The 23,182-nt window shown below is 40.7% G+C and overlaps 2 protein-coding genes across 2 annotated transcripts in view; one reads left to right on the top strand and one right to left on the bottom strand.

Annotated features, from left to right (window-relative positions):
* The window catches only part of NHLRC2 (NHL repeat containing 2), a 48,965-nt gene extending 45,913 nt beyond the window's left edge, over positions 1-3,052 (bottom strand). The window contains exon 1 of the mRNA XM_028512272.2: positions 2,643-3,052. Coding sequence (XP_028368073.1) covers positions 2,643-2,820 — 178 coding nt within the window. The 5' untranslated portion in view covers positions 2,821-3,052. The remainder of the gene's footprint in view (positions 1-2,642) is intronic.
* A 143-nt stretch (positions 3,053-3,195) lies between these two features.
* On the top strand, positions 3,196-22,961 carry DCLRE1A (DNA cross-link repair 1A). Its single transcript, XM_028512183.2, has 10 exons — positions 3,196-3,326; positions 3,856-4,964; positions 6,810-8,507; positions 9,552-9,685; positions 10,734-10,852; positions 13,636-13,776; positions 15,284-15,429; positions 16,240-16,394; positions 21,042-21,183; positions 22,285-22,961. The coding sequence occupies exons 2-10, from the start codon at positions 4,502-4,504 to the stop codon at positions 22,443-22,445; spliced, it is 3,159 nt and encodes a 1,052-aa protein (XP_028367984.1). The 5' UTR covers positions 3,196-3,326; positions 3,856-4,501; the 3' UTR covers positions 22,446-22,961.
* Positions 22,962-23,182: the final 221 nt, after the last annotated feature.

Here is a 23,182-nt window from a genome sequence, read left to right as displayed (position 1 = left end):
CTACTGAAAATGAAAGTCAACCCTAAGAACAGCAAGACATGACTAAATACAAAAATGAACAAAGTGTTCGAATAAAAGGATAAACATACAAAATGCTTAAGCCAATTTCACAGGAGCAGAACTGCTCAAGATCTGAATAAGACCTTAAATACAAAATATTTTAAATGCAAAGTTAAACTACACTGTTATTACAGATTTCAAGGAAGCAACATTAATACTGACGAAGAGTGTGTTCCCTTCACTCCAGATTTTTAAAAAAATCTCATTAATTGGTACTTTTGCAAAGCAGAATTTATAATTACTTGACCATTATTTACAGTTTTAACTATGTCCTATGAAGACAGATTTTGTTAAATGAACATTAAAAGTACAGCATCTTCGTGTAAGCAACTTATGAAAACAAAGATAATGAGTTTGTTGGTTATAAATGAATAAATGCAGCTACTAAAACTATTAATTGTACCTTTTTTAAAGTACAGTTGACATACAATATTTAGTTATACCTTAAAGCAGGTATTTGGAAATATTTTATAGAAACTGAAAGCTAGAGTTCGGGAGAACAAGTGCACAGTAACAGCTAATGACTAATAACAGTGACTGGAGTTACTCAATTATAACAAAATTCTAAAAAAAGAAAAACCAGACTGCAAATCAAATTGCTATTTTTTGCCAATTACTCCAACCTAGAGAGGTTTTAAGGTCCAGTGAACTCTTAATTATCCATTTTAATAAGGTGTTAACTGTATGCCAGATCAAGTGACCACATAAAACTTCGAAGTAATGTATATTTTACATCCTAGTTGCAAAATATTTATGAATCTATCTTTTAAATTTATTTTCTGTAAATAGTCAAGAGTGACTTAGACTGGGGGATAGGGAAAGTATTATTACATGTCAGTTATTGTGCAAGGTGCCTCTCAGGCTTAATAATGAATTTTATAAAAACAATAATTACAATAAATGTAATGTTAAGAGATGCTAACATTTACTGAGCTCTCCTATGAACTAAGAACTTTAGATATACGTATTACTTTCAGTCTACATACTAAACGTGAAAGGTAAATACTCATTCTGTTTTGTGAGAAAGTAGGCTTGGAGAAGTCAAGTAACTTGTCCAAAATCATGCAGCTAACAAATGGAGTAACGGGGACTTAATCCCAGGTCTGCCGGCCCACCCACCATACCACACTGTTTCCCATAAACATGTGTTTCTTTCAAGACATGAACAAAACATACTGTTTTTGAGACAGTTATGTTTATGGCTTCTTGATTACAGCTTACTGATAAAGAAACCAAGAAAAAAAACGCATCTCTAGTATTCTGTTCTCAGTCATTTACCCAAGGTCCAGCAGAAAATTTGATTATGTCGAACGTGAAGCTTGAACATTTTCTTGTTATTTGCCAGTCAGAGAGACCAAATTTCATAGTATAAAATACAGTCATTGTAAATACACACAAGTCTAGAAAATAAAAGCACTGGCCTAAATCCCAGCTGATGGCCTGCTCTTTTGTAACAGTGTACTACATAGCTAACTTCTCACCAAGTTTTTTAAAAATATGCATATATAGATATCATCTTTTAAAGCGTCTCTGACGGGATAGGCACTCACGTTCCCAATTCTTTTGTAAGAATTCCGCCATATTTCAATTCCATTACAGGCTGACTAATAGAAAAAGTGAGCACTTTTCAAGGTGGGCGCAAAAGGCTTGGAGAGACACACAAGACTGTTATCAGAGGTAAGGTTCCGATACACCTCCCTCCCGTGAGACACCGAACCCTGCCCCGTCCAATCAATTAACTATACATGTGGTTTCGGTGTCATGCCAGGAGTCATGCCAACACCACCAGGCGAAACGATGGCAGTCCCAACCAAAGAAGGTAAAGCAGGGTTTCACTTATCATAGCAAGACGTGCTTCACAAATAGCAGTGCTGGGACTACCAGGCCCTCGTGTTCCAAACACTCTTGGCGCTGGGATGCAAACCTGGGAGATGAGCCACATTTGATGCCGATTTTGAAAATTACACATTTCATGACTGGGAACGGAGAAGTGTGGCCCAGCGAAGAAAGCAAGCCCATCCTGGGTCTTTATAATTCGATCCTGACAGATACTGGTTGCGAGGCACTCGTCAAATTAACTTAGCTTTCCTGTGCCTCAGTTTCTCAACTGTGAAAGAGGACTCATAAGAAGAGCGCCCCCAGGGGTTGTAGGGAGGATTAAATAAGATAATACTCCTGAAGTGCTTAGAATTGTGCATCACGTAAGTGATTCCTACTTGCTAGCTAGTATGATGCAGAAAGATGACGATGATGGAGACGACGAGCATCCAGAAGGAAAGGACAGGGTGGCATGGGCTAATCAATACATCGGGGCCACTAAACCTTCCTGGAACGTCTAGTTAGTTAACAACATCAAGTCCCGACTGGGCTCGGGGCTCAGGGCCAAATAGGCCCCCGCCCCCCAGAAACCCTCCTCTGCCGCCGCTTCGGGACACCTGGGAAGGGCAGAACCCCCGAGCCGCGGCTCCCGCCCGGCAAAGCGCCCAGCACCACCCCGACTGGCCCACCGCTTCAGGGGAGGGCGCCGTCCCCGAGGAAGGGGAGGTTCCGGAGGGGTCCCCACCCCGAAGCCAGCCCCTCACCTTCCGGAAACTCGGGCACTGACAAGTCCTGCTCCCAGCCGTCCACCTTCTGCAGATACTGGTAGACCAGGCTGTCCTTTTCCTCCGGGGTGACGGCGTCGAGCAGGGCGTACTCCAGCGAAGTCTGAGCCGGGAGCAGGCCCGACAGGTTGCAGCTTCGGGCTCCGGGGGCCGCCATGTTGTCTCCGGACAGTCCAGAGGCGGCCGCCCGGCCTGCGGGCTACGCTCCTTGGGGGAGACGCAGCGCTCTCTGACCTTTGGTTTCAAATCGGCACATTCACCTCACACTCCACCAACCCCTCCAAAGACACTTTTTCTCTTTTGTAAGCGTGCATTCAAACGCTAAAGTTACTGCCGATCGCCGCCAATTCCCGGGCGCGTAATTAAATTACCGCCCCAAACCACCCCGCCCCTTCCAACTCCCCTGGCCACAGCGGAGCCTGGACTTTCAGAACGCCAGATTCAGCAGGAAAGGGCCTCTGTTTAGCGTTCTAGAAGCTGTAAGAAAACCATTCCCCCCCTCGTTTCTCTTTTCGGACAAAAAAAAATAAGACAAAATGAATCCGCAGGACTTAATCGGGTACAGATTTTTTTCCATCTTTTTGAAGTTCGGCTCTTAGACCGGAATCAGCCGATTCGACACAGCTCTGGCAGCAGGAAGCAGTTCCCGCCAAGACTGGAAAGGTAACGGAGTAGGGTAAAATCCTCAAGAGAAAGGCTTTTAGAAGTTGGGGGTGACGGGCCAATGGCTTTGGCTTATACACAAGTTCAGTAATTTGTCGCCCTGCAGTGCTGAAAGTGCGGGAGCGAATAGAGTGCCAGCAGAGCAGGGGGACGGGGGACGCCGAGGGCTGCTGCTAGGGGTGCTGTTGTGGCAGGTGTCCTGCGGCCAAGATCCCTGCGGGCCCTGCTTCCGTCTTCAGAAAGGGAGGCTGTGATTGCTTTTATGGAGTGGAGCGTTGTAGCAGCTCAATCGCTTCCTGCCCTGGAGGGGGTAAGGCCCCCTCCTCTAGCCTTGCAGCCACAAGCGTGGCTCCAGCGTGTAAAGAGAAAGCAGAGCCCGTGGGAGGTGACGGGCAGGCGAACCTTGGTGTCAACGCTGGTGGAGAGAGGACTGGCCACCTGCACGGTGGGCCACCTCTGTTGTCTAGATTAGAAATGTGGCCTCAGGGCAGGCACGACTTAACATTATTGAATTTTGTTTATTGTACAGTGTTTGTTCTTCGCTGCTGGAGGAAGATGGTGGATTGACCCAGGAAACTGAAGTTGTTGAATATCCACGAGTCATAGATAAGGGCAATTATGTCTATTGGGCATCACGCACCTGTTCGATTATATAGTGACTAGGGTTAATTAGCAAAGTCAGGCAGCCATTTGGTGTTTGAAACAACTGCTGAGCCAGTCAGTCACCCAGGGACTGTGGGTGGATTTGTGAGTTATTTGGACAGTTGTACAGTTGAAAGAGAACTGATAGGAGCTTTATAACAACTTTACAAAGCTCGTTCTAAAGACTCCCATTGGAGCTTACTTTTCAAACTATTACTCATACTTATTTTTATGAATCAAGTCCTGGAAAAGACACAGTAACTGGATGAAATAGTAGTCACAAAAAATAGAAAACTTATCAGGTGCTACCCCTGTGGTAGATTCTCTTTAATTTTATTGTAGTAGGTGTTCTCAGGTCTAAGGTTTGTAGTTGCCAATATATTCATTACCACACCTTTAGATTCTCATCAAGTTAGTAGGTATTTTGTTATTTTTTAACAGCAAAATAATTCAATTTAGAAATTTGGTAGCAAGAAATAGACTCTCAATTTACTTGAGATTAGTGCTTCTTTAATGATAAAAATCATTTTACCATGTTAGAGGACACCTTTTCAGAAGAAGATGTCTGGGAATACAAATCCAAAAGGAAACCAAAATCAGTCCGTACAAATAATTGCTCTGAGAGTGTTCCAAAATCTGTCAAAAAAGCAACAGATAGAAAGGATCGCTCAAAACAAAAGAGAAAGAAAAGAACTGGGGAAGCTCAAGAGAAGGTGAAGGACCCTGAAATGTGCCTTGGAGAAACAAATAGTCAGATTTCTGCAGTTTCCAGTCAGAATTCCAGCTGTGAAGATGGTATCCAGCAGTCCCAAGACAAGGAGACCACCCCAGGAAAGCACAATAGGTCTAGCAAAAAGAAGCAAGTGTCTCCAAAGATACGTCCAGTTTACGATGGATACTGCCCCAACTGCCAGCTGCCTTTTTCCTCATTGCTAGGTCAGACACCTCGATGGCATGTGTTTGAGTGTTTGGATTCTCCACCAGTCTCTAAAACAGGTAAGATTACAAAAAAGGTAGCGGTCTTTACATAGGCCAGCAGTAGGCCAGGCATCTCAGTCCAGTGAAACAAGCAAAGGAAGCAATGAACCGAAACAGAGATGAGACACTGTGCGTACAAATGACTTAACCCTAGAGGCAAACAAGGTAGTGTGTGTTTGCCCTTCTTGCATCTGGTGAAAAAAGATAACAGCCAACAGTCTAAATGCATTTTATTTCATAAAAGTCCCTAGCCATCTGAACTACTTTCCGTAAATACTAATTAAACACATATTGTGCTGGGTACGTTCACTTTGTTTATTTTCTTGGCTCTTGCAACAACTGCACGAGGTAGGTGGCGTGGGCAGTTTCTAGATGAGGGCTCCTGAAAGTTAAACAACGTGTCCATTTTGTTACCTGTGATTAAACAGGCGTTTAGAGAATTATGAATGTAACCCAGTCTCCTAAATCTGGTTATGTTGGGTGCACTATACTAATGTCCAGGAGGAGGAACTGGGAAGGAGTATCAGTTTATTAAGAGTCTAATAATGAAAATGTGCTAATTGGTAACTGAAGTAATGCTATGTTTTTATCTTTTAAAATATATAATAAATGTCATGTTTAAAATGTAGAAAATTTGGAGTATGTGGAGAATGGGTTGTGATGATTTGTGTATTTTACAATTATATGTGTACAGTACATAGATTTTTACATCTCACAGAATTAAAATTCAGTAAAGTAAAAATAATACTCAGGATGCCTTTTACGTTAAATATGATTCAGAAGACATTTTGTGTTTAGCCTCTGTCATTTTAAAGTTCTGCATGAAAACGCAAAAGACCTCTTAAAATTTGGCATTAGCCTTTCTCATAAAAGTAAAGTGAGTGAAAGCCTCATCAAATGTTACTAATTTGCTTTTAAGTGGCTTGAAAACCAGAAATGGAAGTTGGACTTCTATGGCATGCACCTCAGAATGAAATGTCTTATAGATGAAACCACCTCAAAGAGATTTTTCTTTTTTTTTAAACTGTCTAAACTCTTTTGAATAGCCTCAGATTTGAACTCTGTCCTATAACAGGTACTTTATGAGGCAATCTTAAGTTAAGTTGTAAGCAATGAATTGCTTTTACTTTACTTTTACTTTAATGTAACATTTAGGGGGCAGGGAACAGGGACAAGAAGGGATCATTATTTTTGTAAACCAGAAAATAAACATACAAGGGCATAGGCAAAGGTAGTTTACAGAATGTTACTCAATTGTAATGATATAATGGGGAATGGTTTCCATATTATTAAGGCCTTCTTATTAACTCCTTTATCAAATTGAATTTCAAATCTTAGAACGGAATCTAAATTGTCCAGGATATGAACAGCTATAACTAATTAAGAGTGTCATTATTGTTATTGTATGCAGTGTGAATATTAAATAGTGGAATATAATTTACTTCTGTAATTGTCATAAATCTGTGTTGCTCCATAAGAAAAATTGGGGTAGAACTTTAGTTCTGTGAGAGATCTATCAGTGTTTACTATTTATTGCCTGAGCGATAGTGAACTGGCGAAACTGCTGGCATCAGTTTGTAGCATCCGTTTGAGAAAGACGTAATGTAAGCACGACATGGATTTTTGAAGCAGCTCACACTCGTGTGATTTAAAAAATAATAACTAGACTTTGCAAAAAGAGACTGGATTACGGTTGTTTTATCCTGATCTTTTGACTCCCGTTAAGATAGCTGTTGTTCTGAGGCCTCTAAGTAGAGCTGATGATGACTTTATACTTCCATGTTAGTTTATAACCCTGGTACTGTCAAAACTTAGTCCAGACTTTGGTACTCTAACACTTCTCTTCTTTATTACAATTTTCAGAGTGTCCTGATGGTCTTCTGTGTACCTCAACCATTCCTTCTCATTACAAGAGATACACTCACCTCCTGCTGGCCCACAGTAGGGCTGGTAGCAGTCCCTTTCCGAGCCCATCAAAGGGGTCAGGTGGTAGTTTCACTGAGACTAATTCGGGCTTTCTTTGTAACCTGGAGGGAGGATGGTCTCCGTCTCAAAAACAAACTGAGAACTTAAACAGTGTTTCATTTGATCCCTTGTTGGTGACACAGTGTCTAAAAAAATCTCAGTCTCCTACTGAAACCAAGAAAAAGACTTCCTCTTCAACAAATCGCCAAACGTCCCAGCGAGCCCCAGAATTCACACAGTGTGTTAAAAACGACAAACTGGTAGGAGTCGGTTTGCCTCTTGCTGGAGAATTGGATGGCCAGCCCACCTCAGTGCGCACACATTTGCCATTGCCAGAAAATGACTTTGGCAGCTGTGAAATTTCCTACTCTCCACTTCAAAGTGATGAAGAAACTTATGATATGGACGAAAAGCTGGATGGTTCACAGCAGGAACTATATTTTACACAAAGCACTAAAGGGGGCAGCCTAGAGGAAGGTGCCAACAGCTGTACTTGGTTGAGAAACGCCCACTGTCCCTTACTGAGGGATCTGGAGGAGAGCAGCCCTGCAGTGCGTGGCATCTTAAGCCAAGATAAATACAATGAAGAATTGTATAAATACAACACTCTGACCAATTCGTCTCAACTTCTCCAAAAGCAGAGCATTATTTGGGGTCACGCTCCAGCATATACTGATGATGGTTTCTTGTCATTTCCACCTGCCTTAGCCGCGGGGCTTGCTGCTTCTAGTTCTCAAGCCCCTAAAGCAAAACCTGATGAGCCAGAACTTCACTCATCTCCATCAAATAAACAGAAACAGATCATTGAAGAATCAGCTGTTTACAATCAAATTTCTCTCCCATTACTTAAGAGTAAAATGTCAAAACCTTTGGAAAGCCAGGGAGGAAAGTGTCTTTCTTTCCATCCAACCCAAAGTCAAATTAGAGAATTATCAAGTAAGAGGTTCAGCGCTAAGAACACTACGAACTCAGCATGTTTCTGCAGAAAGGCATTCCGTGGCATGCTAGACGGTCACACAGATGTTTTAAATACAGGACCGTTTTCTAGTACACCTACTGCTGCCAAGTCTTTGAAAATGTTACCATTGAGTCCCCAGTGCAATGCTGCAGACCCTTCTACCAAGGTAATGAAGCAAATGGATATAGGTGTGTATTTTGGTCTACCACCTAAAAGAAAAGAGGAGAAGTTAATGGAGGAAAGTGCAGTAGAAGGGATGAACCTCAAACCACTTGTAAGTCCTAATAAAAAGAGGGCTGGGCAGCGCAAGAGGAAAGCAGAAAAATCTTTAAGTGATTTAGAATATGATGCAAAGAATGTAAGTGAGAACTGGCAATCCGTGGAACTTGGTAGTCAGAGACCACAGCGTCAAAGAAAGAGGCTGAGAAAGTCAGACTCGCTACCGGAAGGAACGCAGCAGAAGAGGTCAGATTACATTATTAACAAGATAAAAGCTGGAGCAGGCAGTTTAAGCCAAGACCAAGTTTTCATAAAGTCAGCTAGTGGCAGGCTGCAGAGAGGCAGCCCGAGAATCCCACAGACAGCTCATGCAGAGGAATTAAGAAAAAGGACTTGTCCATTCTATAAGAAAATACCCGGTAAGTTGAAATTGTTCAGCCTTTTCATAGCCTCGTAATTTTCATGTCTTCATACACAGTTAGTAGGAAAATGGGCGGTGAAATGAACTTTGTTACTGAAGGAACCAATGACTTCTTCCGAAAATATAAAAGAATGCTGCCAAACTATACGTGGTTTCAGAAAGTTTTTCTAAGTGCTTTATTGATGGGTTAGAGCTATACTGTGTTCAGAATAGGTAGAGAATAGCATTTTTGTACATGATAGCAGAGTTTTTAGTAATTATTTTGATTGATTGAATGTACTTTATGTGAGTCTAAAACTAGTATGCCGTGTGTTGATAAGTCTCAGTAGAATCATTTGCTTTTTCACTTGTATATGATTAGATGCTTCAGGAACACACTTGGGAATTTCCTTCATGAACACATTTTAGAACAGCTCAACCTTCCTTTAAAATTATTATTATTGCTCCCCTAGGGAGACTTTCAGGCATTTTTTTTTCTTGTTTCCCTTCCTCTCTCCCACCCTACACAATGAAATTTGACTACTACTGATACGCTGTTTATCTGTTGTACTGAGGCCCTTGGCAGGGCCACAGACCATTGTCATCTGTGAGATTATTTAGGCTGCACTCATTTTTCCCCCTTGGAAGCCTGTCACTGTCACCTCCACCAAGCATTCATGTCGTAGAGAAAATTAGCATTCTCCTTTGGCTCTTCTGCAGAAGTAAAGGAATTCAGGTGCCAGTAAGTGTTGGGGAAAATACTGAAACAATAGCATTCAAAATAAAAAAGTAATTGGTTTGTAGTTTAATATTTTTATTTTTTGTATAATTATTCATTAAACAAGCCTATACTGGGATATTGTAGTGGAAACTTACAAGATTCATTTTCATTTCTAGTATCACCTTTTGCTGACTTCATCTGATGTAAGTTTTCATTTAAATTACAAAGTGATGTTAGAAGCGAGATGTGAAGAAGTTGGAAGGTTCGGTGTTTGTAATCCAACCGAGTATGTTTTTCTTCGTTGCCCTTGCTCAGGCGGTTGTGTTGGTACTTGCATTGCAGGAACTGGCTTCACAGTGGATGCCTTTCAGTACGGACCGGTGGAAGGTTGCACAGCCTATTTCCTCACCCATTTTCATTCAGACCATTACGCTGGATTATCTAAAAACTTCACATTTCCAGTTTATTGTAGCCAGGTAAATTTTAGTATTCTAAATTATGAATTTGTGGAGTGCAATGAATTTCTATGCAGCTTGGTTAAAAAGGAATAATTACAGTGGTAAGATTTTTCCTTCTGCTAGACAAGATATGGGAAAACACATTCCACATTGAGAATCTAAAACTCAGTGAGTTATTGTCAATTGTTATAAAAGGTTTTAACAATATTTTAGTATATGGAAACAATAGATAAACTACTTCCCAATTTACTAAAAATACAATCTAAGTTTCATTTAGTAAACGTTTATTGAGTGCCTAAAAAATAGTTCAAGGCAAATACCTAACTTCAAGGAACTTACAGCCTTAGAGGGCACATTCACAAAATAATACCAGGACTGGATCACTACTGGAACGGAGAAGGGAACGGAGTGCCTGGAAGTGGGTCGAAGGGAGTGCTTTACTCTGTCCCAGGCTAAGGTGAGACAGAGTTTCACAATGAAAGAGAGATCTTGAAAGGTGAACATTTCAATGCCCACTACTAAGAGCTTTGGCTAGAATTTGATTCAGTTCTCACAGCATTCTTGAATTCTCCTCTTTTTATTAATGAAATAACTGAGGTTAAGTGGCATTCCCCAACCCCAGCGCTAGTAATAGCAGAGCCAGAATTTGAAACGGGTCTGTTTGATTCCAGAACCAGGCAGAGAGGGGAGTTTGTTATAAAAAGACCGACATCTGAGAAATAGACCCATTCGGGGCACTTCAGGTATTTCAGAATGGCTAAACAAGATAGGGAATAGGAGGAGATAAACCGGCAGAAATGGGGAGGGGCCATATCTTGAAGAATTTTGTGTGTCACGCCAGGGAGGGACTTTTCACAGATAAGAGAGAGCCAGTGACAGCATTTAAGCAGAGCTGTGACACAGTCAACATAGGAAGTTTCTCCTGGCATTCTGGAGGGTTTACATTGGATCTAAGTGGGAGAACGGGGAGATTATTAAGATGCTTGGGCTCTAAACTAGATATAAAATAAATACGTGTTTCGTGTTTTAGTGGATCAGCAAGCAATAAGCGTATTTGGTTTTGCAGATAACCGGCAATTTGTTGAAGAGCAAACTTCATGTGGAAGAACAATATATCCATCCATTACCAATGGACACCGAATGTATGGTGAATGGTATCAAAGTTGTTTTGCTTGATGCCAATCAGTAAGTATTAAAGTTGCCTAAGTAACAGACTATTTTTTTTAATATTCAAAAGGAAGACACATTAGCATGGTTACTTAAGAACTTTTTTGATGGAACTAATAGGCTTGGTATTTCTTAAAACTTGACTTAAACGTGTTTCTCCTTTTGAAAAAAAATAATATACCCAATTACAGGTAAATGTAGAGATCTCCTAAATATTATCTAACCCATGTTTTATCCAGTTTAAACTACTGTGCTTGACATATGAGGCTCCTTATTTTTTAAAAAATGTTAACATGTTGCTGCTGTTCTTTAAGAGATAACCTTTTGCCATTTTGTTTAATATCACTTATATAAATTAACAGCTGGTGCTCCAAACACGAGAAGGTTTTCTTTTCCCTTTAAGTAGTTTTTCAGAGCTTTGACACTGAAGAACTAGAAAACTTTCTTTTGGAAATTGTTTTCCTCTTTCCTTCATTTTTTTGAAATGTAAAGTACTATCAGTATTTACGTTGCAAAAACGCAGCTGTCAACTTTGCTTCTTTCCACTTTTCATACAGTGTTAGCCTCGTGTACATCAGAAGTCATAGATGCTCAGAGAATTAAAATTGAGGCTAAATCGAGGTCTCCTAAAACCGAGGCCAGTGCTCACTCTTCAGGTTGCCTTAAGTTTTTGTCTGATAGCCTTGCTGCTGATTTTTTAATCACCAGTTATGACAACTCCAGTTCTAGTTTTTTTTTAGTCAACCGTATTGAGATGTAATTTCCATAAATAAAATGGACTTATTTTCAGTGTTTGCTGAATTTTGGCAAAAGTACACACCCACATAATTTCCGCCACAATAAAAATATAGAAACTCTGAAAGGTTTCCTTGTGCTCTTTCCATGAACCCTCAACCCCCACCTCTGGCCCAGGGCACCCTTGATCTGTTTCCTATCACTATGGATTATATTTGTCTTTCCTAGGGATTTATCTAAATAAAATCATACAGCATCTACTCTTTTATGTCTGGTTTCTGTCACTCATCATGTTTTTGAGGTTTGTCCATGCAATTTTATGTATTAGTAGTGTGTTCCTTTTTATTGAGTAGTATCTATTATTGTATGGATACACTACAATTTGTTTATCTACTCACCTCTTGATGGGCATCTGATTTTTGTTTATTGACGTTGTATCCCAAGAAGATCTTGCTAAACTTGCTAATTAGTTGTAATAGGTTTTTTGTAGATTCTTGAAAATTTGCTATGTATTCAATCATGTCATCTGTGAATGAAGGACATTTTGTTTCGCTTTTTTCCCTCTTGTTTACTGTGCTGGCTCAGACCTTCAGTACCACGTTGAACAGGGATGGTGAGAGCAGACACACCTCCTTGCTTCTGATCTTAAGGGGGAAGCTTTTGTTCTTTCTCCGTGAAGCGTGATGTTAGCAGTAGGTTTTTCACAGATGCCTTTTACCAGGTAGAGGACTGTCCCATCTAGTCCGAGGCTGCTGAGAGTTTGTAATCAGGAATGGGTGTTGAGTTTTGTCAAGTGCCTCTTTGGTATTGATGTGATCAAATGATTTTGCTCCTTTCAGTGTTAACATGGTAAATTACAGTGATGGATATTTTTTTTTAATGTTAAGCCAGCCTTGCAACGCTGAGATAAAACCCACTTGGCCTTCATGCATTACCCTTTTAAAAAACACATTGGTGGATTTGATATGCTAATATTTTGCTAAGGAATTTTATGTCTGTTTTCATGATAGATACTAGTCTTTTTTGTGTGTGTGTGATGCTTTTGTCTGGTTTTGATATCAGGGTAATGCTGGCATCATGAAGTTTCACTCCTGTTTTCTGAAAGATGGTTGTGTTGTATTTAGTATTGTTTTTTCCCTAAGTATTTGATAGAATTCCCAGTAAAATCACTGGGGTCTGAAGTTTCGGAGCAAGGAGGTAAGGAGAAAATGTTAATCACAAATGCAATTATTTTCTGTGTTTTCTTGGAATTCAAAATGAAAGTTCCTGTGTTTCGGCAGTGATTTCCAAACCCCACTGTGTCAGGGGTCCCCGAAACTGCCTCTGAGCTCAGTGGCTCACTAGGACTCACAAAATTCGGTAAAGCTGTTAATCTTGTGCAGCTTGTCACAGGGGAGAAAAACAGGTGGAAATCAGCAGAGGGAAAAGGCAAACGGGGTTGAACCAGGAGAGACCAGGCAGGAGTCTGCAGGTGTCCTCGTCTAGCGAGCGGCACAGCTGTGTGGAATCTCCCAGCAGCAATGCGTAACAGCACGCACGGGGCATGGCCGGCCGGGGAAGCTCCCTGGAAGCTTGTTGCCCTTGTTTTTATCGGGGTCAGTCGTGCAGGCAAGCAGTGCTGCCTGACTGAGGCTGGCCTCAGCCCCCAGACTCCAGTCCCCTGGAGCAGAAACGGGACTTCTCCGCAGATCCAACGTTGTTGGCCTGAACTGGCTGTCCCACTGGCAACACACGGCCCAGGCCTCCGGCATGCACAGTGCGCCCTTAGCAGAACATTCCAAGGGCTCAGAACTGGTCCCCCAAGGACTCGTCCTAAAGGCAGGCCTGCCTTGTGCGGAGCTCGAGAAACCGGACCTCCTGAATCAGCCCTTTCGGGCAGGCTCGGTGGTGGTTTTGCTGTTGTCAGGTTCCTTGACGACAGAGCTACATTTTCTCTGTGGCACAATGCTTTGTCGTTGCGGTCCGCTGATGAAGTGTATTATTATTACCTTGAGAGTGAAATGAGCACTCTTCCTTCGGGTGCTTGGCCCGCGCTAAGACTGTGCCTTTGAAATGCTTGTGTTCAGCTGTCCAGGTGCCGTCATGATCCTTTGTTACCTTCCTAACGGTAACGTCGTACTGCACACCGGAGACTTCCGAGCAGACCCCTCCATGGAGCGCTCTCTCCTCGCTGGCCGGACCGTCCACACGCTGTATCTAGACACCACGTAAGAGGACCTTCATTTGTGCTGCCTTTCCCTCAGGCAGCGTTGGCCTTGTGTGTTACGAATGATTTGAGGGTTTGCTTAGGTAACCAGAACTATGGCTTTTTGTCATTTCTCATTTTAAGGCTTTTTTATCAGAGGGATGCTGTTTGAAAAAAAAATACTTGCTTAAGGACAAATTTGGCATTACAAATCTTGACTGACCGCAGCTTAATTCCTCTTATAATTAATTGCCTTTTGAAAATGCGGTTTCTGGGAGAGACCTACTCCTGAAACCAGGAAAGCATCACACTGGGGGCCGACTTCAGGGAAGCACCCCTTTCCTTCCCCTCTCGGGGTACCCGGGACCACGGGGTGCAGCTGTGAAGGGAAGGAAGGCTGAGGCCAGGCACCACTCTGTTGCCGAGTGCTGTCAGGATGTGCCTTATTCTTAAAAGGGTCAATCCCAAGTGACAACTTTGAATTCCTAAGTGCCATGAGCATAATGAATGGTGTGAGCCATCATCTTTTGATTATTTATTAAAATACCTCACCAATTTGTTAGAAGTTAATTACCTATTTCAACCCTTTTCGGAGAGAAACGGGTTCGGATGCCATACTTTACTAAAAGGCAGTCTTCCCACGTCCTGTCTTCAAACACTAGGTGTTTTTCCATTCCTTTATGTATACTTTAAAAACCAGGTAAATTAAGACAATAATAAGTTTTTAAAAACCCTCTTCTTGGTACTAGTACTATTCCACATAGAATTTTTCATTTCTTTTTGGTTTTTATAGGAAAAGAGATTAAGATTTTTTTTCTGTTCTCATGGCTGATAAGCAAAAAAACATTTTTGAAAAGTGGGAAAAATACGTTCCTTTGGTGTTTGCACTTTTTGACTCTTTTAGTGAAAGAACACTTACTTTTCAGCTCGAGTGTGTACAGATAGTAGTCCTACGGTTCACTCTTCCTTGGGTGTTATCATTTGGGGTACACCCAACTGGATTTGTTATATTCCTATAACGCTATGTATTTTCTGTATCTTCTAAGAAGAGAAGATAGCCATGTGAATATTAACTTCTTGATTTAAAGCTACTTCATTATATTGATGTTGCATTTTAATATTTTTTTTACTATAGCAGAATTCTTTAGTCTGAAAATAATCCCTATCAATAATAGATTATCTTTGACAGTGATTGGGGTTAAAGAAGATACTGAGGTTTATAATTCAGAGCTAAAATAGCTGGCTGGCTAGAAATATTTTTGAAGAAAAAAAAAGGCAGTTTCTTTATTTGAAGGTGATAAAAGAAGCACAATGAAAAAAGTAGACTGAAAACGCATAATCCCATTATACGTCGTTGGTAGCTGGTAACAATATTTTAAGCGCAGGGAGCGAGGGAACCTGTAGCAGTGGTTACATGACGCTGCTGTCGCTCGTCGTTTTGTTAGAGCTGCAGGTCTGAAAGAGCATCCCACGTGATGCTATGGCCTTCTTGTCGCTCTTGGAGTAAGTGCCGCATTTCCGTATCCCAGGTACTGCAGCCCAGAATACTGCTTTCCGTCTCAGCAGGAGGTCATCCAGTTCGCCATCAACACCGCCTTCGAGGCCGTAACCCTAAACCCGCGCACCCTCGTTGTCTGTGGCACTTACTCTATTGGAAAAGAGAAAGTCTTCCTGGGTAGGTGTTAGCCGTATCTAGTTTACATTAATATATTATAAAGATCGGCTCTTTTTGCATAAAGCGCCTTCGGTCTCTGTTTCTTGTGCTTGATACTCATTTCCTGAAATGGTTCATTATTACCTCTGAAGTTGAAGGAAAATTTGATAGTTTGATTCACTTAAACTTTGAAAGGACTAACTGAATGGAAACATTTGATATGTGTTTATGGTAGCCTTCATATCGATAAATGTTTATATAGCAAATGCCCATGCTCCATTAGTGTTTTAATAAACTTTGAAAGATATCTTATATATGGTTGTATTATTACACTATTCTTTCTTCCTTTTTCCTTTTTTTCCCCTTGTGTTACTGCATTCTTTGATGAAAACCATCAATTAGTTATCTTAGAGAATAGTTTTAATTTTTGTTCCTAAATGATTTCTGGATATGTAACTGTAGTTTATCTAAATAGTACTGAACCGTTTTGCAAAGTACTTCCCATCTTTTCTTACATTACAGTATGAAGTGATGAAACCAGGGTTTTAACTCCTCCAAATTTGGTTTCTTCCCTTCTCCTACCCCTTTCTTTACATATTTTGCAGTTTTTAAAGACTAGGTTTTTAAATATAAATTCTTTGGTGTTCTTACAACTTAGTCCACACAGTTAACCAACAAAATTATTCAGCCTTTTTGAGATGTTATGGCAAAAGTGTGAACGGTTTGAATTTCTTTTTATTTGGTAAATTCTTATTTTAAAATTCGTTTAAGTTGTAATTATTTTTCATAAACTGTAATTTTAGTGTGTTTAACCTTTTTCTTTGCCTATAGCCATTGCTGAAGTTTTAGGTTCAAAAGTGGGCATGTCCCGAGAAAAATATAAAACACTACAGTGCCTCAATATTCCAGAAGTTAATTCCTTCATCACTACAGACATGTGCAGCTCGGTCGTGCACCTTCTTCCAATGATGCAGATTAATTTTAAGGTAAGTACCCAAGAGATACGTCTTTGTAGGATGAATGAGAAAAGGTAAGGTGATGATTGTAAACTAGAATTCCATTTACCTGCATTTCACATAGAAGAATCCAGTAACAACGAAGCCATCACCTTTAGTAAATTTGCCCTAGAAAGTCTTCTAAGGGGAATTGAAAATGTTTTTAGTTTCCAGCGTGTGCAGCTCTGTTTGGGAATCCACACGCCCACCAGGAGGTTAGGGACCCGAGAACTGGCACAAGGAAATAAACAGGCAGAAAAGTATCCGGCTGTCTGGGCATTCAGACCTCCTGGTCTTAAGCTGGTTCTCCCCTTCTTCCTGGGGCAGTGGGGAAGTGAGTGGAAAATTCTAAGGGGTTCTTACTTTTTCTCAGTCCTATTCTGTGTTAACATCAAGCCCTTATAACACTGACATATGTTGGAAATTTGTGAGGATTAAATAAAATAGTGGAAATGCTTTATGAGAGGACGGCATAGTGTTCGTTCTGAGGTATAAATTAAGATGCATAAGATACGACCTCACCTTGGTTTGGGAGGGTTGTCAGAATTATTCATACACTAAGATCTATTTGCTGACATTTGAACACCTGGCAATGGGTCACACCTAGCACAGGTTTAATTCATCAAACCTGTCTATTAAAAATGATTCAGAATATAATGTACACAAAAAGATGTATTTTCATTTTTTTTGTATAATGTTCATGAAATACTTTTGTGGAGCTTTTTGAATTAGCTTGGGATGCGGATTACTGAATCCGCCTTAAACGTGATAACACTTGTATTTTGTAAAGAAAATGAACATTTTAGGTCTACCCTTGAGTAAGGAAATTCTAACTGGTTCACAAGGTTAAGGTAAAAATTTTATGGCCTTTTTTCATGAGTATATAATTCATAAGAAATTTCAGAGGTAATCAAGCGAGAGCTTTGTTCATTGGTGTTTATGCCAGCCTTGCAAACTTATTTTATTTTTAAAGATTTTATTTCTTTATTTTTAGAGAGGGAAAGGGAGGGAGAAAGGGAGAGAAACATCAGTGTGTGGTTGCCTCCTGTGCGCCCCCAACTGGGGACCTGGCCCACAACCCAGGCATGTGCCATGACTAGGGATTGAACTGGAGACCCTTTGGTTTATAAGCTGGCGTTCAATCTGCTGAGCCACACCAGCCAGGGTACAAACTTATTTTAAATTTGGGAGGCACCCAGTTTGTGTGGAGGCTAATGAGATGGTGATTAATCATAAAATGAACAGCTATCCTAAAGAGGCTATAGCATTTTTTAGTTATTTTATTTAACAGCTTTATTATCTTAGTTTGTTCCATTTGAACAAATTATCCATGTAGGAAGACAATGGGGATGCAGGAGTATCGTGGAGATAAAAGGCACAGATGTTCACAAGAGTGTTTTAGAAGTGCCCTGTGCTACAGAGAGATCCTAAAAGAGAAGGGCACTTTGGCACATCTTTGGTGACTTGCACAGGAACTGTTGCGGTGAAGTGATGCTGGAGAACCCAGATGGCCCAGGGCCAGGGGGTGAAGGAGAAAGTGTACAAATGACCAAATGAATGAGACGATACACAAATCACCAATATAAGCACATGAAAAGAGGCACAACACGATTGGCCAGCAGGGAACTGAGAATCGAAACCACAATGAGATATCACCTCACCCTCAGTGGGATGACTGTAATAAAAAAGACAGGCAAGGCCAATTAATAAAAGATCAGTACAGCCCTGGCTGGCGTAGCTCAGTGGATTGAGTGTGGGCTGTGAACCAAAGTGTCGCAGGTTTGATTCCCAGCCAGGGTACATGCCTGGGTTGCAGTCCATAACCCCCAGCAACCGCACATTGATGTTTCTCTCTCTCTCACTCTCTCTTATCTCCCTCCCTTCCCTTTCTAAAAATAAATAAATAAAATCTTAAAAAAAAAGATCAGTACAGAGAGATTAGAAATCACATTCATTGCTGGTGAGGTTGTAAAATGGTACTGCTGCCATGGAGAGCAGTTTGATTATTTCTTCGTGAGTTAAACACATAGAGTGACGGCATCACCAGCAATTCCCGTCCCAGGTATGTGCCCTAGAAAACAGAAAACATGCCTACTCAGAAATTTCCACATGACTGTTTATAGTGGCAGTATTCATAATTACCGAAAAGCAGAAACAGCTCAGCTGCCCATCAAATGATGAGTGGATAAACAGAATATGATGTCCATAAGGTAGGACTATTATTCAGCTATAAAAAGTAATGAAGTACCAAATAGGCTACAGTATGAATTAGCCTTGAGAACGGTACGCCACGTGAAAGAAGCAGACACAAAACGCTGCATTTTGTGCGATTCCATTTCCATGAGAGTCCAGAATAGGTAAACCTGTAGAGGCAGTAGGTAGACAGTAGTTGTCGGGGCTTGAGGGAGAGGGACGGGGTGTGCCTGTTAGTGGGTAGGGTGTTTCTTGCTGGGGTGATGCGGAAGTCCTGGATTTAGATAGTGGTGACGGTGGTCATACACTTTGTGAATGTGCTGAAAACCACTGAACTGTCCACTCAAGAGGAAGACTGGACGGGCATTTATCTGCCTTGGGGACAAGGAAGGAAGGAAGGAAGGAAGGAAGGAAGGAAGGGAAGGAAGGAAGGAAGGAAGGAAGGAAGAGGTGAAGAAAGGGAGACAAGAAGCACACACAGGTGATGGCTGTGAGGCGGAGCCAGATGTGTTGCTGGCCAGAGGGAAGCACACAGAAATGGAATTTGCATGTTTGTTTGTTAGCTGCAAGAGAAGGGGATTTCATACTGTGCGGGACGTGGAGAAACTGGAGATATGTGAGAGAAGGGAATAATTAGTGACGTAAGGTTCCTGAGAAGGATCTAGAAGCACCGTTAAAGGGAGTCATTAGCCTTACAGAGGAAAAGGGTCACCTCTTCGTCTTTGACAGTTCCCTTGAAACCTACGACTTTACAGACTGTGTGTGCTGATACGCATTGTCTGCTTTTCGAGATCACGTAGTTACAAATCCAAACTTAAATGAGAGTTAGATCTTCAAACAACTACAAATTCAAGTTCAGTTTTAGTACAGGAATGCAAATGGGTTATAATGACTCAGAAGTGTTCCTTTTGAATCTGCTTGGCATTTTTTCAAAAAATGTCCTGGAAAAAAGGAATGATCTGCTACCATTGCCTCCTTTTCTGTATTTGTCATCTGTTGTTGGTATTGCCTGCAGGAGACCTTCCCCTTCCTCCAACAAAAGAACCAGTTGTTTATAACGTTCTGACAGTTTCTTATCCTCGAAACACAGGTGGAGCAGAAGTTCGTGGTTACCATGAAGCTGTGTTTTAGTTAGTACTTAAAGCCATTCTTTCACTTGCCAAAAATAGTTTTGTTGCATCAGGGCTGATGACTCTTTGTAAAAATATACAATTTCCAGGGTTCCTAAGCCTTAAAAACTCTATAAATAATATCCTTCGTGCTGTCCAGCTCAACATCCCAATTTTACAGCACGTACATGATGCAGAGTCGACTACCATCCTGATTTAAACCAACTGACCGAATGTGGTACAACCTTGTAACAGTCTTACAGGTGATTCTAATGGCACATAGGGAGTGCAAACTGGTTCCAATAAACAGAGATAAGTCATGGATCAGGAACTCTGTGTCAACGGAATCATTCTTAATAAAATCCCTAACGATAGCAGTTCTTCTTTTGTAGTTAATGAATGACTAGTGGCTATGGGCAATCTTTTCTATGTGTTTGGCTCACATAATCATAGTGTATGCTTTTGTTTGTGACACAGGTTAATGATGTTTTTGTGGTAACGCTAGTTTGTCTTTTGAAAAGCAAAAATTAGCTAGCCCTGGCTGGTGTGGCTCAGTGGATTGAGCACTGGCCTGCGAACCAAAGGGTCAGTGGTTTGATTCCCAGTCAGGGCACATGCCTGGGTTGTGGGCCGGGTCCCCAGTGGGGGATGCTCAAAAGATAACCACACATTGATGTTTCTCTCCCTCTCTTCCTCCCCCTCTTCCCCTCTCTAAAAATAAAAGAAATAAAATCTTTAAAAAAAGAGAGAGAAGCAAAAATTACTTCTCATTTAATTCTCCTGAGTGTTTTTGCAGACATAAATATGCATGGATAAGTTTGATGACCTATGTTGAAAGTTGGATTCTCAGCTTATGGTGTCACGTGTATAATTGCTCCAAACTTCAGTTTCCTTATTTCCTTTTCTTTGTGAGGACAAGGGGGAAAGGATTAGCAGTTGAGCAAATCACATTATATTTGCTAGTTTCTAGACTAAGCACGACAAAAAACTTGAAAATTTGCAAAGTCAAGGATAGTGTAATGAAAACTTATATGTCTATAACAAACTTTGAAGGGGAGCAGTAATTGGTTAGAAATATGATTGTTTAATGGTATTGTATTGACTTCAAATTAATAAAAGATCATTGATAGAAAAGATAGAGAATTGTTATTAATCAGTAAGATATAAATGTCTGATAAATACAATAAATGTTCAGCCTCTTACCAGTAATCAAACATAAAAGTGAAATGACAATGATATGTTTGTCTTCTACCAAATCGGCATTTTTTAAAGGTAATATTTCTATGCTGACATTCAGAAAAATTGACACCCCCAATTGACATTGGATATTTAACAGGGTTTACAGCGTCATTTGAAGATGTGTGATGGGAGATACGATCAGATTTTGGCTTTTCGACCTACAGGATGGACACATTCTAGTAAATTAACGAGTATGGCAGATGTTGTGCCCCAGACCAAAGGAAAGATCTCAATATATGGTATAATTTTTAAATTTGCTCACTTCTCGTGTTTGTAATCACATTTTTTAGAAGGGCTGTAAAATGAAAGATGAAAAAAAACACGCATGAAAGACTCTTTAACAACTGAAGAGTTTCAGGTTGCTCTGTGAACCCTAAACCCGTGTCTTCAGTGTGTAATAACCTGACGTAAAGGAGCGTGACCAGAGTAAACAGACGTTGACCGGCAGCGGTCCCGCTGTTTGTGGGATCAGTGAGCGGAGAGGAAATTTGAGAACGGCCTGAAAGGAGGGTGGTGCAGTCGTGTGCTGTGGGTTTAGATGGGAGGGTGGCGCAGTCGTGTGCTGCGGGTTTAGATGGGAGGGTGGTGCAGTCGTGTGCTGTGGGTTTAGACGGCGCTGTGAAGCCCAGAGCAGGAGGACAGTGGGGACAGATGCGGTGGCAGTCAGAGTCACAGACTTGACCTTAACTTTGTCCGTCCCCTGGAGGAGGTTTGCCATTGTGCTCAGAAGTGGGCTCGCTGCGGTTGTGGCTGGTGGAAACACTTTTGACACGTCGCTGGTCCAGCGACTTACTTTCCAAAGACCCCACCTTACTTGGCACAGGGCCCTTTCTCCCCGACCCCGTGGTACTTGATCTTCAGTAAAGAGGATGGAGGGATTTTTTTAAAGGGTTTGATTTGGTTTCTTTTTGCTTATTTTTTATGCATGCAAAGCTTGGGGACTGGAATCTGATTTCTTACTCTGGAAATCAAGTGTCTCCTGCTTGTTCTTCAAATTTTACTCATACTTTTTGTAGTATTTTCTTGAAATTCATAGCTAAGCAAAGTGCTTAAAGGGAAGAATTATTTAAAAAGCCAAGCCTAATTATAAATAAGAATCTATGGAAATGCATATTATTATCTACATAGAAAAGTAATAGAACTTTTTCATGTTCAAAGTTTTGTATCATTTTAATGTCACTTAACTTTTATTTTTCATAAAAGATAAGTTTTATTGTCAGAAATAAAGCATTAAGGAGTTTTTGAAGAAAATAGTCTGGGTTGCTTTCCTTTTATTTTGCACTTGTGAATTTTTTTATTAGTTTGATTTTTAGTAGGCAACCTTTTCTTTTGTATTGTAGGAATTCCTTACAGTGAACACAGCAGCTACCTTGAAATGAAACGTTTTGTTCAGTGGCTGAAGCCCCAGAAAATCATACCTACCGTGAACGTTGGCACGTTGAAGTCTAGGAGCACGATGGAGAAATACTTTAAAGAATGGAAATTGGAAGCCGGATATTGACGTTACCTCCAAGGACTGGGGAGTAGTTAAGTAACTTATAGCTTGTTAATAGTTAAATATTTAGTGATAGGAAATACCCTTCATGTGCAAAACCTCACGAAGGTCGCTCATGTAGCTTGCTTTATTATTTCCATTTGAGCAGCATGTTCATGGTGCTGAGTGCCTCTCAGCATCAGCAGGGGCGACTGAGGCTGGCCTCCCTGGTCCCCCGACCCTTGCCCTTCCCAGCGGGGGGGGGGTTTGGGGGGGGCAGTTGTCTTCTGCATCCAGACTTAACAAAGGAAATAAAGGCAGGCTCAGGGGCCAAAGGGATTCGTTATAATGGATAATTAGATGGAAAACATTATATATAAATAATTATGTATCTTTAAAATTATTTAATATGGGGCATATTTTTATGAGATAAAGCTTTTATATATGTATATGTAAATAAAAAATTAATCTTAAACTTGCTATACAGCGTCTTGGTTTTTAGGATTTGTAACTGCCTTTCATGCGATTTCATAAAATTTCAGTGGAAGTAATTCAACATTTTACTCTGAAGAAGATGATTCAAGGAGCCTAGATAGTCACCCAATAAAAGACAGAGGGAAGTTTTCATGAATGATGTTTATCTGAACTGTTTACTGAAGATACCAGATAACTAAAATGTTAGATTGTGGTGTTTTTGCAAGTAAGATTATATTATTTTTTATGAATCTTGATCTCTCCAACACAGATTAAATCACTGATTCAAA

The sequence above is a fragment of the Phyllostomus discolor genome, chromosome 5 (assembly GCF_004126475.2).
Source record: "Phyllostomus discolor isolate MPI-MPIP mPhyDis1 chromosome 5, mPhyDis1.pri.v3, whole genome shotgun sequence".
In the NCBI taxonomy this organism is placed as follows: domain Eukaryota; kingdom Metazoa; phylum Chordata; class Mammalia; order Chiroptera; family Phyllostomidae; genus Phyllostomus; species Phyllostomus discolor.
This window is presented reverse-complemented; position numbering and strand designations above follow the sequence as displayed.

Excerpts from the sequence above, each read along its gene's own strand:
- DCLRE1A (XM_028512183.2), top strand. The coding sequence starts at position 4,502 with ATGTTAGAGGACACCTTTTCAGAAGAAGATGTCTGGGAATACAAATCC. Across the intron at positions 10,853-13,635 it reads GTTTTGCTTGATGCCAATCA|CTGTCCAGGTGCCGTCATGA; the intron begins GTAAGTATTAAA and ends GCTTGTGTTCAG. Across the intron at positions 15,430-16,239 it reads AAAAGAGAAAGTCTTCCTGG|CCATTGCTGAAGTTTTAGGT; the intron begins GTAGGTGTTAGC and ends CTTTGCCTATAG.